General features: G+C 38.2%; 1 protein-coding gene across 4 annotated transcripts in view; it reads right to left on the reverse strand.

The window, feature by feature from the left end:
- SMAP1 (small ArfGAP 1) overlaps positions 1-19936 on the reverse strand; it is a 92004-nt gene that overhangs the window by 2203 nt on the left and 69865 nt on the right. For all 4 annotated transcript variants that reach the window (XM_059467862.1, XM_059467861.1, XM_059467860.1 and 1 more), the window contains 3 exons: positions 10673-10800; positions 2054-2222; positions 1094-1425 (listed from right to left, as the gene is read on the reverse strand). In XM_059467862.1, coding sequence (XP_059323845.1) covers positions 1094-1425; positions 2054-2222; positions 10673-10800 — 629 coding nt within the window. The remainder of the gene's footprint in view (positions 1-1093; positions 1426-2053; positions 2223-10672; positions 10801-19936) is intronic.

Raw genomic sequence — 19936 nt, forward strand, 5'->3', positions numbered from 1 at the left:
TGCAAGGAGTACAGGAACATGTGAAGAACTTGTTCAAGGAGCCAAGTTTTAACATGTAATTGATAAGAGGCAAGACTTTAATTTCAAAGCTGATATGGATCTTTTTAAAGCTAGCTACCTAAGAGAAGACTGCCACCAGTATATCCACAGATTTTTTTGATCTGACATTTTGAAATTCTCACCTTTAAGAATTACTTTTCAAGGCAGAATGACAGCCTGTATTTTCAAACAGGGGCTTTTTTATCCATGTAGGCAATGCTGTTTACCTTCATAAATGTTCACACAGTAAAACAGAGCAGAACAGTAAAAATTCATATCATCCAATTTAAGTCAGTCACTAAGGTTCTCTTCCTGCATTACTAAGTAAGCAGCATGGAATTATTATATTGTTATCAAAATACAAGCAATAGTATAAAAAATAGTTGCTATCATCCATGCTGAACTCCAAGGGAATAATTTAAGTCTGATCCCGCTGCCTCACCCTGCCCCAATAAACACTCAAATACTTGATTTCCTTGGAAGATGTTTCCTTGGAAAATGTACAAATACAGTACTACATGTACATTAACCCTATAGAGACTCTTTGAAACATGTTTAAAACATAGGATGGAAATGCTACAGATAAATAACAGATGCACCTAAGAAAATTTTCTATAGGAAAATGTTAAGAGCAGAAAGCATTTCACATCCCATCAAAATTTATCCTGAAATCTGAATGAAAGTATTAATTGTTAATGGCTATCCTCGAGTAGTTAAATTCTGCTTTTAGTTATAAGGCTGTGTTCCGTTTCAAAATTTTGTAACTTTACCTGAGCTAAGCTTTTTACTTGGCTGGCTCTGATGACAGGATGATAAGAGCTATGGAAGCAGGGTACTGAGTTTGGTCTACCTTGGCAAAATTATTCTCTGCTTTCATAGTAGTTATCTTTCATTGAACTATTCACTGGTTTGTTAACATATGCCTCTGAGCAGTTCACAGTCCAGTAGTCTTTAACTTGGCTACATTTGACCTTCCTCCTACAGCCACACATTTTGTATCTGAAAAGCATCATTCTTCCTAAAGCACTCTTGTCTGGGAATTGCCAGTCTTTACCTGAGAGAGGTTCCATTGAGCTTGTTGGTTTTGTTGCAATCCATACTTATTTTGTGGTGGTGTGACCATCTGTCCCACCATTCCACCTTGAGGTCCAACGACAGTCTGAGGAAGTCCCATCACACCAGTTGGTGCAGTACCAGTAAATCCATTGGGCACTCCCACTCCTACCATCACGCCTGTGCTTTGTCCCATGACTGGCACTGATTGTCCCATCATGTTTCCCATCATCCCAGTTGCTGCTGGCACAGGAACTCCCATGGCTGGAAAGCCTTGAAAGTGAGTTGATGGTTGTGTGGTAAATGGCATAGAAGACGAACCCATGAACATGCCTGTACCAGAGAAGGGAAGATTTCAGCAGAAGTGTCTTGTTACTTTCCACCCCCATCCCATAAGTCAGAAGTGCACCAAAATAATTTTAAGTATAACTCCGTCCATCTGTATGTCAGTGCTGCCAATTTAGCTTCTGGTAAAAGCAAAAAATTACTTTAAAACTCTCAAAGGAAAGGAACTCATCACGAGCTAAACTGCCAAGAAAGTCTGGCATCCCTGTGGTGAACCAGAATCTTTCAGTTGCTGTATTGGAGGTCTTTGTGTTCACACAAACACAGCTAAACCAAAGCTCTGACAGTTCTGCAGGGATCCTGGCAGACTGCTGCCTGCACACTGGAGACTCAGACCCTCACTGATTAATTGCATGGCAGAATCAGACTTCACAAATCTTTCCGTAAATTGTACACTTGGTAACTTGAACAGCTATAAACAAATTAAAATCACATATACGTTTTTCTTTAGCATCCATATTACATTTCAGTAAGTTTTCTCAGTTTTATAAAAGCTGAAAATAAAAACCTTCATTTGAATATAGTTTAGCAGGTGTCCAACCTTAGCTTTATACATGTACTTTTCTAGATAAAGATTAAAATAGGACTGCACAGAAACCTTCACAACATTATTTACCCGGAGCATTTTGCTGCTGCATTGTTCCTGTGCCATAGAGTGATAAAATGGAGTCTTTGGAGAGTTGTTTCTTCGCTGACTCTTCGGATTTTGTTGTTTGCTCAGTAAATAGATCAAGATCCCCGGCTGCTCCAGACAAGGTGGCAGCTGCTGGTTTAGTGGAAGTGCTCTGGGAAATAAAAGACAAGACAGACTACTGAAAGAAAACAGCAAAAGATGATGTTAAATATTTGCTGTACAGCCTTGCCCCTCAACTTAATAAAACCTCATTAATTTACAGAAACTAAATTTAAGTGAATGGGAATTTAAAAATATGTGGTATGACTAAAGACAGAAAAAAGCAATGTAGGCAATATGGAAAGACCTTCAGACCAGATGGAGGTTACAAAACAAAGAAAACTAAACCTTCAACCAGCTTCAGGGCGTACACCTACAGATTATTCATTCCTGTTGCTTCTACATTTTTCATCAGTGAGAAGCATAAATCAAGAACTGGAGTTAGATTATGAAAAATAATTAGGAAATCAATAAGGAGATTAAAATTCACATCTCATTAATCCTCTCATAGGCAGAATAGATTAGAGAAGAGCTAAAACAAAAGATTAAGTGCTTTGAAATGTATCTTTAGAGAAAAGGCAAAATTTTGGTTATCTACTTCAAGTAATAAAAATTTTAAAATACGTTGTTTATAATTGGCTTAGAATTCTGTAAGCATGTTTCACTTATTGAGAAAGCATAATTATCTAAAACTTACTGCAATCTACAAATGAAAAACTAAAATACAGGCAGCCTGGCTTTGTACTGCTCTTGCAATAGAATGTTTTGTAAGCAAATTACATCCAGTCTCTCAGTGCTGTTATGCTGCTGTTCATACCCATTCACTTCCAGGTGGAGGCTTTACTGGGGAAGCAGGCAATATATAAGTTCTTGTTATATTCCTTAAAATGCACAACTCATCCTGTTACCAGTGGGAACTTCTAATGTAAATCAACTGCATACACCATGAAAAAGAGCCAGGACTGCAAATCATGCTTAAACTATGGCCCTATTTAGTCCAGCTAAGTGATCTCCTACTGCTTAGCAAACACCTACTGCACCCACAGCTTGCATGAGTTTCAACTCTTCTCCATACTAAAGGAAAATCTTCCTTGGAATATCACTGTCAATGAACTCAACATGTAACCAGGTCTGTTTATTGAGACACCCAAGTTTAGCAGACAAAGGACACCACAAAATACACAGATATGGAACACCCCTACAATCTTCCTTAAAGCAACTATCTCCAAACTGCTGCTTTTGCTGGTGTGCTGTGACTAAGCCCCGAAAAGTCCACTATGGTCACACTGGATTTGTTACAAACACTACAACACAAATATTCAATCTGCAGCTTCAAAAAACACATTATGTGTATGACTTCTGAAGTGCTAAAACCTCTAGCATAAAGCGGTGCCATAGATAAAGGGAAAAAACAAACAAACACCAACACAGAACAATTGTTATCAGCTAAATTTGCAAGAAACCAGCAAAAGAAAGAAGGGCAGATTCACACAGTTGATGGTGAAAATTTTCCAAAACAGTTGTAGAAAGGGAAGAGAAAAAAACCAAAGAAAAATAAGAACTTCCTGGAGAGTGAAAAATCTCCATTTGTACTACAGCCAATTTGGGCCAAGTTGACTTAGTGGGCAACCAAGAGTGGGCTGACAGCACTAGAAAGGGAAAGCAAACAGAAAAATACCTATGAAACCTCTCTGGCCACTCTATAATTAAATTTTTCTTTTTTTTTTCTGTACATACTAAAAAAAAACCTTCTCCCTCGTCCTTCTCACAATAATTTATGATTGCAAAGCAATTAAATGTTTATTTAAGTGGGTAGTAGGAAGCCCTATTTAAGACAATTCTTTATCAGTGTGACATAACCAGTCTTTAAAAATACCGGAATCAGATTTAACAACACATTCAGGCAAAAGCCCATCCTGAAGAGCAGCGTTGCTTTCCTGTGCATACACCCAGGAAGGCCCATTACTGAATTGTTCCCTGCTGGCCCAGATCTCCCGTGGTGCCTGCTAGGACAGCCCCTGTGCCACAGCCAGGCTGCAGGGAGGAGCACACAGGAGCACTGCAAGTGGGTGAACAGAGGGAGCTTCCCCTCTGCTGCCTGCAGGCAGCAAGGAAGGGATTTACTCTTCTCTAGAAGGCAGAGCTGGAAGCCTGGAGGTCTGATCATGTCATGTTTACAACCTAAGATTAAATGTTCATTTAACGTCTCTTCATTCGGTTTGGTTTTGGAAGATCCTCAAAGGAGCCAAAGCACCGGACAAGCACTCCCTGAAGTGTTCATCAGCTGAATAAATGGAAGGTAATGCAAAATACATGGCAAGAAAACAGCAGGTGGCATCCAAGTTAAAAAACAACTAACATTGACACGATTTTTGTATTTCTAACATTGACATGCGACCCAAGACCTCTACAAAAACACACCTGGCATTCATACAATCATTTTCCTACACACAGTGCTCTTAGTGAGTCATTATACTAAAACTAAATGTTCATTGGGTGCTTAAGGATCATACTGATAAGCAGTTTCATGATATCAATGCAACAGAATTTTTCCTACAAACTGAAAGAGACGTGGCAACGGAGGAAATGAAAGAGGGAAGTGGGACAGTGGGACACATGGGGTTGAGGGAAGGACTGCAGGAGAGAAAAAAGCACATGTGCACTTTCCTGCTATCTTCATGTCTCTGGCTGGTATCTAGGAAAGCAGGGATGGCCTGCAGAAAAGCCAGGCCTCCACTGTTTTCTATTTGTATGGTGATAAATAAGAGCCCCACACAACATTTTCAATTTCTCCCTGCTGACTGGAAGAGCTATTTGCATAGGGAAAATACAGCCTAGCACACAATTATTCTTAAGTAAGCAAGGTACTAAGTACATTATTAAGGTCTCAAATTCTATATACAATTTTTACCCTTTTTGTCTTTGCACTGTAAATGGACTTGATGTTTATTTCAACTCTTCCTGTTTTGATTTTGTATATTTTGGTTTTAGAAATCTACCCAGTTCCATTAAAAATAATCAACTGTTATTTCCTGTTAATAACTAATGAGGAAATGAGCAGTCAACTATATTCAGTTCACAAAGAAAAACACTAAGAAATCTCATCTGTTCTCTTGCATTTAGGAATTATCAGCAATATCTGAAAAACACTAAGATTTTTATCACTTTCTCAGATCATATCCAAGAATATAATTAACCCTACAATAAGATTAAAAATTCAACTTTATTTTTTGCTGCATGTCCAGCACTCACAACAAGTAATGTTTCCTTTGCAATCCTCCTTGTCTAGGCTTGAAAACATTTATCTTCCCTGCAGTCCCATTTCCAACTCCTTCTTCAGATTTCCCTTCTCTAGAACTCAAAATAAATTTTTGTTCCTTTAGACTCTGTTCAGCTGACTCCTCCTGGTTCTGCCCTGATGTCTGCCCTTCCACTGTGCTCCACCTAAGGCATTTAAAGCACCTAAGAGAGTATAATCATGGATTCATAAATGGTTTGGGTTGGAAGGGACCTTAAAAAACTATAAGTTCCAACCCCTTGACATGGGCAGTTCACCTTTCACCAGATCAGCTTACTCAGAGTCCTGTCCAATCTGGCCTTGAACAATGCCAAGGATGGGGGCATCCACAACTTCTCAGGGCAACCTGATTCAGAGTCTCACCACCCTAACAGTAAAGAACTTATTCCTAATATTTAATTGAAACTTACCCTTGTTCAGTTGGAAGACGTTTTCCCTTGTCCTGTCACTAGACTCCCTAAAAAAGAGTCCCTCCCCATCTTTCCTGTAGTCCACCTTCAAATACTGAAAAGTTACTATAAGGTGTCTCCAGAGCCTTCTCTCTTCTCCAAGCTGAACAACCCCAACTGTCTCAGCCTCCCTTCACAGGAGCAGTGCTCCAACCCTCTGAGCATCTTTGTGGCCCCCTCTGCTCCAACAGGTCCATGTTGGGACCTTGCTATGCTGGGAGCCCCAGGCTGCAGGCAGGGCTCCCAGGAGAGTGTAGCAGAGTCAGGCAATCACCTCCCTGCACCTGCTGCTCATACTTCTCCTGATGCAGCCCAGGATGCTGCTGGGTTTCCAAGCTGAAAGGGCACACTGCCAGATCTCACTCAGATCTGCACCCACCAGCTCCCCCCAATCCCCCTGTGCAGGCCTGCTCTCAACTTATTGCCCAGCCTGGAGTCACGTTTGGAATTGCTCTAACTCCATTTGAAGGAATTAAACTTTTGCTTTCAGATAACTGAAAATCTAGACAGGGGTAAAGCTAACATAAGCACAAGCTACAAGCATTTCAACTGATTGTATTGGAATAGGACTACATAGCTTTCCAGTCTTGCCCTGCTTAAATAGCACTCATGATAAAGCAAATTTATCACAAAGCACATTTTTACAAAAAAGCACATTTTTACAAAAAATCTCAGGACTTTGACACACTAACATCACCACAATTCATTAATAACTTGAAGCTTGTTTGCCAGTCTATGGCAACCATGGAAGATACACACACTGGACCTCAGGGAAAAATGAGTATTTATGAACATCTCTTTATCTAAAATATGCCACCAAAGTTTTTCAGATATGAATCATGAAAAACACACACCATCTCTAAGAAAATACACTTTTGTAGCCACTGAATTGATTCTCAGCTCCCAATACAGTACAATTCAAATCAGGCCCACACACACACAAAATCCAAGGAAGTTTAAGTTGACTAAATTTGAGTATCCTGCTTGAAGAAAGACATATTTCCAAACTTAATACCTCACAGTTCTCTCCTTCTCTTCCTCCCTACAAACTTCACTGAAGAATGAAGTTCACACTTTTTCTGGAAGACATACTATACAAAATTTGAAATTAACATCTGGCTAAAACAATTTAAGAAACTGTTTTAATATAGGTAAAAATTATAGACATTTGCTCAGTTCCTATACAATATTTGGCAACAAACCCTATTCTAATACCTATAATTTAGCTATGCCCACTTCATATGAAAAAAACATCATTAAACATATGAAATGTTCTTCTTTCCTTTCTGTGCCCATGAATAATGCATAATTTATAGCACATGCCTTTTATCTAGTTCTACTGTAGAAGCTGCTTAAGGTAACTCTTCTCAAACCCCCCTGAGTTTGCTAATAGGCAAAATTCTATAAAAAACCAAATTACTCTGTCACATATTGTTCTTTACCAGTCCTTTATAAATTCAACAGTTTGCACAATAGCATAGAGCTATACAGAATGGTGGGAAGAAACATTTAAATATTTTTGAAAACTGTGATAAAGACACATCTGACAGCAGAGTCAAAGTACTCATGATCATCGATGCTCAAGTCACATTTGAAAAAGGAGAAACAAATGCTTTTGTTTTCACTTGAAAAACACGTTTGGCTATGACAATGGACATAAATCCTAAGTTTTGCAGACATCATGATGTTTCAGTCTCATAATAAAACATTCAAACAGACATTTCTGTGCTCCACTGTGCCATAAACCAGAGTGCATTTAGCATCAAATGCTGCCTTTCAGGTTAAAATGGAGAAGAAAAGCAATCTTGTGAAAACTCAAGGGTCATACAGATCAGTTTGAGGAGCAACAATAAATTCCCTTCTTTTTCAGAAGAAAAGCTCTCAAATCCCACTGTAGCACCTCAGACACGCCTACAGTGCAGAACATAATGGTAAAAATCTCAGCGAGAAAGCAAGCCACGCTATTCCACATTTTATCCCCTTCTTCTACCTAATTTTTATAAATTTCAATACATTCCATTAATAGATATTCAAACAAGTTCAAATTAGGGTTTGACCATGGACTTCTACTTTAAATTTTCTAATTTAAAGCACAGGAAATGAATATTAGGGTTACTCAACTGCTGATCTGAGTTCATGCCCACTTCACGAATTACAGCCTCACACAAAATAACTTCACATTATAATCACACCTCTTATTTACTTCAAGAAATTTAAATAGACCAAGTCCTTAAACCCTCCCACAATAAGGCATCTGTATCTTCCTAACTCTTCTCTGAATCCCATACAACTTATTTCCATGTTGCAAGGTGAAAGATCTCACAAAATACTTATAGCACTGCCAAATGAGAGGCAACTTCTCCCCAGTCTCAGTTCCCAGACTAGACATCACCATCCTGAAACAGAAACGTGCAAGGTCTTGATAATCCCCAAGAAAAACAGGATGATAATAATAATATTCAGGATAATAAAGAACCAGGATAATAATAGTAATATTCTTTGCCCCACTTTAGCAAGCAACCCACGTAATCACCATCAGAAACCTGTCTTCTGCTACCTACCTGTGTTCCTGTCTCTTATCTGTAGATTATCTGATTACATTACATTTTCTTTGAGATACTGATTAAAAACAGAAGATAACCAAGAATTAAATATTGCAATACACCATAAGGATCATGTGCTTGATAAAAAAATGCTTGCTGAAAGTTCTGTTTGTTCCTCCTGATTACAGCACTCAGAGGAAAGAAAAATGTCACTACAAATCCGACAGGTTTGTTCACAGCAAGTGAACATATTAATGCTTTCTAGTATACAGAAGGTGATACTCACCAGATATTGAGATAGTATTGTCCTTTCTACCACTTTTTAATCAATTTAGTAGTACCATACTTAGTCTAGAAGCTAGCACAAAGATGAACACCATGTCAAAATATTCCTCTCACAAAAGGTCCAGTGACCAAATCTTTATCACAGAAATGAATTTAATATGTTATATATACACACAATTCAGTATGCTTTAGTAGCTACTCTATTATTTAACCCTTCACTAGTCATCATCACCTAGGGTATCATCCTTCACTTTGCTTTTTTTCACTCTTAAATATTGAGCCTTCTTTTGGATTTCCTGCATTCTTCAGCTAAATAATTCTTTAACCAACAGATCACATCATATATCCAAGGAATAGAAACAAAAGAAGGCTTTTCTTTCTCAGGTTGCTCTTTTCTCCTGGGCATGCAGTAACTATATACAGCAGTCATCATTTCCAGCTTCAGAATGACTGGAAAGGGGGAAAACCAGAATTCAGTGCTACCCAATAAGTACAATACTACCATTGGCCCCTTTATTTTGAGGCCAAGTGACAAATTCAAAATTCTAGGTTTGAATTTACTCAATCTGCACCCAAATGTAATAAATTAAAAACTAAGGGAAGCTAGAAAGGGGTTACTGCTTTTCACATCTAGCTCTACAGGGATCAATTCTGATATAAAGCATTAGAATACCAGACAACAAGCACTCAAATATTGCTGTTCCTGGTACTTTGACCAAAGACTTCCACAAGAGATAAGAACATCTACACCAATGATGTCCTTTACAATTTTAGTTAACACATCCAAATTGAAATGCAAATACACATGTTATTTCCCTCACTGTTTATGGGTAGCTTAACACATGGTGGGAAGCTTGCTCTATCTGAAGCATTATGTTTAAAAAGAAACCCTCACTAGCACATTGCACAAAGTCAGCCCTTAGCAGCAAGTAGGGAAAGGGAGAGTAAAAGATAACAAAATGTGTTGAATAAAATGTATCTACTTTAAGGCACTCAGAACTCCTTTCGTCATTATCCCTTTCACTGTGCATACTATGAAAACTAAAGGATGAAAAGAGTACAGATCACATGTCCAAAATCATAAATTCAAGAATACACACAATCCTTTCTGGTTCAGCAGAGTGAGACAGAAAGCCCTACACAAAAATAACCTTCTAAATGACCTTAACAAAACGCCCCAGATGGGGAAGCTAGCCCAGCACTACTCCAAAACCTCCCTCTCAGAAGCCAGTGTGGGTTAAGGAAATATGCACATGTGCACCACCAACACCCTGCTCTTTGGGTTGTATGGCTACTTCAGGAGAGCTGCAGCTTCAAGCAGTTTCTTTGTTGTCCCTTTCCAGGCTATAACTGGCATGGTGATGGTTTGCTTCCAAACTATCAAACTATCATCGAGCAGGCCATGCACAGGAGTTATGCTACTCTCAAGTACAAGTTCCAAGATGATACAAAAGACAGATCAGCCCAGGCAGCAATATAAATTTTTCTTGATATCTGTTCTTGATTTTGAGTATGAAACCTCAGACCCCAAATTTTTAGCATGTCTAAGAGAGAAGCATCTGCTGCAGCCTTTCCTAAATATCAGCATCACAAAGAAATAAGAGGTCTTAAAAAGTATTACTTGATGCCCAATAACCTGAGAACATAAAGTTATATTCAGCAATACCTATTAAAAAAAGAATAAGACCAAAGAATATAAATGAAAAGAAAACATTACTACCATCACCATGGTAAGACAGAATCCAATTTAGCTGGATAACCAGAAGGAAACACCTTCTATACTTCTATATCCAAGCAGTCCAGAAGCTTGAAGAGGTGAGAAAAATATCAGTATTACAGTTTTAGCATCTCTAGTCATGAGGTGCTTAAGATGTGTAGAGAATTGTGCACTCCTTCTGTGTGAATGAACAATTTCCTGAAGGAAAATCCACATGTGCATGCACACATTTACACATACATATAACTAAATACACTTAATAAATTTTACCTGAGCAGGAGGTACTGCAGCTGCTGGTAAAGGATTAGAGATCATGGGGCCAAAGATATCCAGGTCATCATTCAGTGCTGTGACAGCAGCAGTGCCTCCATTTGTAACAGATGCTTCAGCTGGACCATCTAAAAAAGCAACAGAATCACTCTTAAAGTGAAAATTATGAATATCTTAACACCATGAGAATAATTAAAGCTGTTTATTCCCTCCTGCCCTGCCCCCATCAAAGATGTGCTCAATTTTTGAGATATTTTTCAGACTGCAATATTGTTCAGATTTTGTAAAGACCTCTTTCCTGAAGAAGATGGCACATTACTGTCCTTCAGAAAAAAACCAAACAAAAAACAACCAGTGATAAAAAACCTACTTAAAACTTCCCTAAGGACAACCACACCAACTTAGCAGTACAGACTACTTATTTTTCAGGAGTCTCTGCACACCAAGATTTGTAGGAAGAATTTAAATAGATGTCTTACTGAGAAGGTCCAAATTTGGTAGCCATGTATCAGACAAAATACACTCATCTGTGCTCCAGAATTAAAATCTGCATTTTAGAATCCATGAAGTTATTCTTGATATGCTAATTTACTTAATAGTACATAAATAAACTTTGCAGTAGGGAAAAGGTCAACCCTTTTTCAAAAGTCCTTTGCACAGACTTTATTCCATAGCTCCATATGAGCACACCTGCCAGGCACACCGAGCTAATAACCCATAAGAACCTATGGCTCTCACTCTGAGCCTTGGTGTCTGTAAGCCACTTTAACACATGAACACATTTACTGATCTAGGTGAAAGTGGATGCATGCTTGACAAAAAAATAATCATGGCTTAAAGAGAATAAAAAGATACAGGGACAAAAATATCACAAAAGTGTTTTTAAGGAACAGAGCAACTATCCTCTTTTGATTTCAAGCAGCTCAAGAAAAAGGCTTAGGAATTGGCTAATAAATTTATACCTAAGCATATAACAAGTGGGTTGCCATTACATAGGGCTTGACAAATACAAAGGTGACTCTAGATTCTGCTAAACTTTATAATGACTGAATAGTCCTAGCAGCAAGTTTAAGAAAGCTTATATAGGCAATAGAAGAAGTTAAGTCTAAAATTAACCAATCTCAGTGTAGAAGTTAGACTTCTCTGGTAGAACAACCTAGCTGAATTAAGTCAAAACTTTCTCTGCAAAAGAAACACTGCCATGACTGGCACAGCTGTTTATATATCACAGGAGGGTCAGTATTCCAAAAACCCCAAAGTACACTACACTGAAAACAGTACACTAACATCATAAGAGTGCATTCTGAGACAATCCACTCAGAAGATCATTACCCACAGATGCTGTGCTGGTTTTGGCTGGGATAGAGTCAATGTTTCTCTCAGTAGCCAGTATGGGGCTCTGATTTGGATTTGCACTGGAAACAGTTGATAACACAGGGATGTTTTCATTATTGCCAAGCAGCGCTTGCACAGCGTCAAAGCCTTTTCTGCCCCCTACCCCACCCCACCAGTGAGGAGGCTGGGGGTGCACAAGGAGCTGGGAGGGGACACAGCCAGGCCAGTGACACCAACTACCAAAGGGATATTCCATGCCCAACACATAATGCCACGCTCAGTAAATATAGCAATGGGAAAAAGGAGGAGGAGGAGGAAGACCTTTGGAGTGATGGCATTTGATTTCTCAAGTCACTGTTACATGTGCTGGAACCCCAGCTTCCTGGGGATGTCTGAACAGCTGCCTGCCCATGGAAAGCGGTGGATGAATTCCTAGTTTTGCTTTGCTTACACACACAGCTTTTGCTTTATCTGTTAAACTATTTTTATCTCAACCAACAAGTATTCTCACTTTTGCCCTCTGGATTCTCTTCCCCATCCCATGAGGGGAGAGAGCAAATGGCTGTGTGAGGCTTAGTTGCCAGCTGGGGAAAACCATGACAGACGCCTTCTCATTTCTGTCTGCCTTCCATGAAGGGAAAGTGGCCATGGGAATGAGTTAACACTAGTAGATCTTCTATACTGAATAAAAAGTGAGCAGCTTGAGGAATGTGAAGTAGCCACCTCAGTCAGTTTTATTACTCTTCTGTGATTTGACTTTGCTGGGGGACTGCTGTTGCACTGATTCTGAAAAGCACAGTTACAAACTCAGCCATGATTAGGATGGAGCTACTTACACCTTAATGCAAAGGTTGCCTCTTTCCCTTATTTCTGATGAATGGAAGCCAGTGGACAGCAAAATGACCATATGTATAATCTACTGCACCATTTGATGCACATTAGTGCTTTGAGATGTGTGCAAATAAGAGTACTGGTCATTTAAGCATAAACTGCTTTTGAGGTCATTCTGCAGACTGGCAGTTCCAAAAACATCTCCCCAAAGGTTCACTGTTTCAGATAAATTTAGGAATGAACTGTGCATAATTTTCAAGCAAAACAACTGTCAGGAATTAATAATTTAATGTTCTCATTTTCTCAGTCAGACACATGTATTTAAAAAAAAATCTTTCTTGTCACATTCCAAAGTAGTTTAGATTTCCTGAATGTAAAAGTGTTTAACATAGAAGACTGAAAATTTAAATGCAATAATTTACTGAAACAAGCACTTCACATATTTAAAACAGTCATGACAGAACTCATTTGCAAAAATATAGTATTTTTCAAGTATTTAATATGCTGCTTATAAATTAATATTATGAAAACTCAGATTTTTGCTAGATTTGTTCTGTAAGAATGCTATTTGGCAATGTACATGCCTTTCATCTGTTACTGAATAAATACCTCTCTGTCTCCACTGATGCAGAAACCAGACATTTTGAATTACTGTTTACAACACGGTTTTAAGCCAGTATGAATAACATTAATAGATGATCCTGTTTTACTGATTTCTCAAAAGGTAATAAAAGAGACTCCAAAAACCTTCCCCTTCCCTACTGAAAGAAATAAGTTTCAGAATATAGAAGAAAACCTAACAGTGTTTTCACTCCAGTTTATTACTTGTAGCAATATTAGTGTTTCAATTTAAATATATTTCTATGCAGGCAGATACAAGCTTGTTTTTCAACAAAATAATTCACATTATTATACAGAGATTATGGATAGTCTCAACTTTAACACACTAGGTCATGGATTAGGATGTATTTCCTCCTTTCTCTTTCATTTTAAAATATTTCTGTAATACAAAAAAGATACTTCAGCAGAGTCCTCAGTTTTAATTTACTCTAAGTATGTCACTATTCCTACAACTTGTGCCACCTATCATTAAAACCCAATTAGAAGAGGTGGTGTGTATATGACAGAAGGAAACAGAGCTGCAGCCTTTGCAGGGAACAGGTAAACATCAGATTAAGTTACATGGACCTGAGTATTTTGAGACATTTATAGCTTCAGCCATCACATGATCACTTTGAAGCAATTAGCTTTTGAGAAACAGTACTTCCATCACTTTTCTGGAGAACACATCCATAGCTAGGAATGAAATGTTAGATGTAGCAAGAACCACTGCAATGAGAGCAGATGCAAAGCAGGGTTTCCATGCTCAGTCAGAGAAGGGAATGTGAAGAGTCTACAGATGCTGCTCCTCACCCTTGCTCCTAGGTGTGGTTCCAAATCTTCTCTTCTTACAGTTTATGACAATATTACACATAATATATGACTATTGTCTGCCACAATGTAACAGCAGATGATGCTTCTGACTTCAGATTAGGAAATCTTGTTTCAGTTTGACAGCAGAAACAGGAACTGCTTACCAGGATATACTCAATAATACAGTGAAGGGTTCCAGTGAAGTTTACCTTTACATGCATAGATTTTATTAATCCCTGACATGATTTGCACTGCATGATTTCCAATTCAGTGCTGCCTTCTGTTATTCATATGCATCATAGCTTTCATATACATCATCAATCCTTAGTATATTTATCTGCACCAATAGTGAGAAAGACCAGCAGAAGGGCTTCAAAGGGACAGCAGGATAGGGAACAGCAAAAAAGCAGATCTGGTCTTAAACTCTAGATTTCTGAAGCTCATTTTTCATGGGCCAAACTGTTTACAAGAACTTTGTTACTAAGCAGCCATGTATTTTTATATATACAATAATTTATGACAGCCATACCAAGACTTTCAATAAAGAGAATATGCATATGATTATGTTTTACACTAAATTACTAGAAAGGCAGAACTGAGAGAAATAGGTCAATAGTTCCAATGAAAATCTGGGGCAAAGATTCAAAGATTCAAGTAAGGTCTGTCTGGCCAAAATTATTGCAGAATTATTTAATGCATAAGTAAAATTTTATTTACTGCTAAAACCTTTGCAGAAAGGAAAAAGCATTCACAGGGAAGCAATTTCTATATAATATTTCTGAAAATAAAATGTGGAAAGCCAGAAAGCTAGTAATACCTCAAGTGGTTGTAAATGTTTTCCTTTTAGGTAGATATATTGCTTACCTAAGCATAATCTGAACATTGCAGCAATACTATAAATGTTAACATATTTACAAGCTCAAGAAGTGGGGCCATGCAAACCTCATGAGGTTCAACCAGCCCAAACGCAAGGTCCTGCACCAGGTCTGGGCAATCCATGCTATAAATACAGGCTTGAGGGGGAATGGACTGAGAACAGCCCTGGAGAGCAGGACCTATGGACCCTGAAGGATGAAAATCTGGACATGAGCAGGCAATGTGCACTTGCAGCCCAGAAACTCAACTGTATTCTGGGCTGCATCCAAAGCAGCATGGGCAGCAGGTTGAGGGAAGGGATTCTACTTCTCTTCTCCACTCTGGTGAGACCCCACCTGGAGTGCTGCATCCAGCTCAGGGGTCCCAGCACAGGAAAGACATGGACCTGTTGCAGCAGGTCCAGAGAAAGGCTATGAGGGTGATCAGAGGAATTTCTCCTGTAAGGAAAGTCTGAGGTGGGGCTGTTCAGCCTGGTAAGAGAAGGCTCCAGGGAGACCTTATTGCAGCCTTCCAGTACCCAAAGACCTGCAGGAAAGATGGGGATACACTTTTTATTAGGGTCTGTAGTGATACAATAATGGGAAATGGTTCTAAACTAAAACAGGATACATTCAGACTAGATATAAGAAAGAAATTTTCCACAATGAGGATCATGAAAGGTTGCTGTTTCATGGGGCAACCCTCTCAGGGAGAGGTGGTAGGTATCCTCTTCCCTGCAAACATTCAAGGCCAGGTTGGATAGGGCTCTGAGTAACCTGATCTAGTTGAAGATGTCCCTACCTATGGCAGGGGGTTGGACTAGATGACCTTTAATTGACCTCATCTATTCTAGGAGTCTATGATCTATATGTGCATATATGATAACTATATATTTAAAAATCTATCTTCACTATTTCTTAAATACAACTTTCTGACTTAGGACCAACCATGCTGCTTTTGGTACTTATCCAACAGTCCAACAAATGCCAAAAGTACATTTCGCAGTTATGCAACATTCAGCTACATTTCATATCACTATTAACCTCTCAAAACTTCAGAGGACTTGTTCAGAAAATATTTCCCATGCAGAAGCAGATAAGCAGCTTTTAGTATATCATATTTTACCTCCAGTCATGCCAGATGAATGCCCCACACATCAAATTCAGTAAATACCATAATAAATCTGTTTCCTTCTAGTTATTTGTTGTACCTATAGTGGTTAATCCAGAATATGAAATTGTTTATTTTTTGAAGGGCACATCTAAACATGGTAAATGATGCAGAATATGCAAAATGCACTTTTCTTCTTTCTGGTAATTCTGTAAGGTAATATAATTTAAAACCACTATTTTTTCCTTTTTTTCCTCTCTATGTCAAAGTAATTTCTAATTGGCATACCTTGGCAAACACAATGATCACAAACTGCCTGTGTAACATTCCAATATTCCACGGACATTTGTACATAACTATCATACCATTTTCTACAGAATATTAAGAAATAATTTACATCAACCTGGCATAAGTGGAGACATCTACTTTGTAAGTATAAAAAACCAAAAAACAAAAAAGAGCACAGAGCACAAGGTTAACACTAGAGAGATAAAAATACAGCACCACCAATCATGTAAGTGCTGAAGAACTGAGGTTTACACATTGTGACTTTTAAACCAAAGAGTGTTTCCTATAATTATCCTATTAAAAATTCATTTTATAACATCCTGTATTATTGATTTTAGTGTCAATTTTAGATCTCCACATTTTCAACAGGGCATTCTTCCAGCATGGGTAACATCCAAATAATTGTAGAGATGACTAAAAAAGCAGCTTCAGGCTTGGCCTAGAGAAACAGGCTGTTATTTCCCACTGCTTGGGAAGAGAGGGAAGGAATCTGGGGTTGCACAGCAAGAACACTGACACTGCTGCCTGTAGAGAGCATAACAATATTTAGTTTATTCATGTCCATTTCTCCACCTTTCTGTATGAGGAGTTCTGAACTAAAATCTAATCTGAATCAGAAAGCAAAAACCTATGAATGTTGTTGCATTATCAAAAAGTAAGTACCTAAAGAGCATCTCAATAACAACCCCCTGATGAGGAAATCAAGAGAAGCACACAAATCTATTTGAAAGGGCTCAGAACAAGCACAAAAGTGATAGTAGGGTCACTGAAGATATTACGCCTCTTCTCCTATTACAAGATTTAAAGGTACAATTCCCCAAGTCATATTTTCTTGAAAATTTTGCAATTTGTAAATAGAAGTGAAAGAGAGTTTCCTTTTAGAAAACTGCCCAGCTATAATTTTCATAGGATAAGTCCTGTCTAAGGAAGTTTACCTTCTGATGAGGTCACTACTGCAAAACCAACTGAGACAAAAACAACAACCCAGAGACTAACATCATACCCAAAGCTAGCAGTGAGGGTTATTCCAAAAAATACTTTGCCAAAAAGCTGGGCTGTTCTGAAAGCCAAAATTATTCTAGCATGAATTCTGATCCATTAAAATTACTTAACCTGCTATCACAAGTGATTTTGAGCTGCCCTACTAAAAGCTAGTACTATTCTCCACTAGCAGAAATGAAGTCCTGAGAGAATGAATCCTCATTAGAAAAATGTCTGCTCAGTAAGAACGAGCTAAGGAATCATATCAATTTTAATATTATTTGATATGACATATCAAACATTTTAATCAGCAGCACATCACTGCAGCAAAAGAGGTGAGTGAAATTCTGGGATGTATCCACAGGGGTGTTAACTTGCTGAGGCAAAGATGTGATCAGCCCACTCGACTCAGCACTTCCCAGGCTTCACCTAGAGTCTGTGTCCAGTTCTGGCTCCCACAATTCAGGACAGACACAGAATGGAGAGGGTCCAAAGGAGAGGCATGAAGATGGCCAAAGGGCTGCAGGACCTGCTCTATGAGGAAAGACTGAAGGAGGTCAGTCTTTTCTCCCTGGAGAAGGGAAGGCTCAGGAAGATTCCATCCCAGCATGCCACTACCTGAGGGGCAGCTAGGAGGAGGACACAGCCTCTCTCTGCACAACACACGGAGCCACACAGGGAAGACAGGAGGCAGCAGGTACAAGTTTGTCAACGTAAGAGAGAAATTTTTTACTGTGAGATCAATTGCTGGAACAACTCCACATGTGGCAGAGCTCCCATCACTGGAGGTTGGCAGGCTGTATGCCCAGACAGGATGCTAGATATATAGGATGCTAGATAATCCCTCCACTCCCCTTCCCATGGACTCCTTGGAGCAGAAGTCATTTGAAGTCCCTTCCAACCTGGACTACTCTATGGTTCTGTGATGTACTGGGTTGATGTCACCTCTCTTTTAATACTATCTGAAGTCTTCTACTGCAGGTGCTAATTAAAAGACGACTCTCCAAATGAAATATGCAGGTCTGGTCTCATTAACAAATATCTCATTTGCAGCTCAATGGATTCCAAGTGCTACTGGCTTATTACACTGCTTTTCAATTTGTTATTTAAAAGATCTTTAAGCATTCCCTCCTCTGAAATTATGGGGTTTTAACATACATATTATAAACTTTGCCCTTTTTATATCTCACTGAAGAAGCAGAGCTGTTGAGCACCAATTATAATACTATTTTCATTGCACATTACATCTCAAGTTAGCCAATGTAATCTGAGTTCATTATTGTATCATAAAACAGTGTTACCAAGATACTTTTCAAATCATGACCAACAGAATACAGAAGCCTAGCAATCTCAAAACCACATATTGATTAAATTTTAGGTTTTAATTAGGTTGTTGGTCTGCTAAAGGAAAATAAAGGAGAATCAGCTTTCCATCAGGTCTAAATTACATTTTTTTTTTTTAATAGGCTCATTCTACATTCATTCTATGGTGTTAATTAAGATTTGCATGCCTATAGTAGCAATTACTTGGAGTGAGATATGGACAACACACACATAACCCATGCAAAAATGGTACTTTACAGTTAGCTCTACATCAGAGGGAAAAAAACACTGATGTGAATGTGAATTTTAAAACAGAGAAAACATTTACTGTTTTGTCACATTATTCATACCTTGAAAGAAAAAATTTTAAAAACCCCAAAACACTCTTCTACAAAGTGAAGTTTTTAGAATTGCATTTAAGAGACTTATTAGCCTCCTCAAATATAATGTAGAAATCATGTAGAAAATTAAGAGTAACCATTACATGGATAGAAAGTGAATACTCTTAATATCCATTCACTTGTTATCATTGATATCTTATTCATATTCAACTAACAGAAGATTTTCCTAACACAGAATTTCAAAAGGAAATAAAAATACTGCAATATTTTATTTTTCCATTTACATTTTAAGATTCAATCAAATGGAAAAAACACATTTAGAGCAACACTAGATAAATGAAAGACATATTTTATGAGAATGGCCTATAGACAAGAGTATAGGCAGACAGTGTCAATTAAATAATTTTACTAGAAACTGCTTTATTTACAGGACAAACCCACAGCTATCTGCCAGTCAGAAAGCGAAAAGGCGGATTAGATAAAAATGAATGATAGTTGCAGTCAGTACAAAACACTGAAATGCCCACTATATTGAGTTTTACAAGGTATTAGTCAGCTGCAGTCTGACAGTTTACAGTTCTTTTAACTAATATAGGAAATTATGATATAATGTCTTTTACAGATACATGGTTTAGATGACCTCAGCATTTTCATTAAAAAGTACACTTGTACCACAAACAATGAAATACTACAATCCACAAGGCCTTTGAAAATCACTTTGATAACTTCCATTTCCCACAGGATCTCATTACTCTCCCTAGCAAAAAAGTAGTGATATACCCACATC

The sequence above is a fragment of the Ammospiza nelsoni genome, chromosome 3, assembly GCF_027579445.1.
Source record: "Ammospiza nelsoni isolate bAmmNel1 chromosome 3, bAmmNel1.pri, whole genome shotgun sequence".
NCBI lineage: Eukaryota > Metazoa > Chordata > Aves > Passeriformes > Passerellidae > Ammospiza > Ammospiza nelsoni.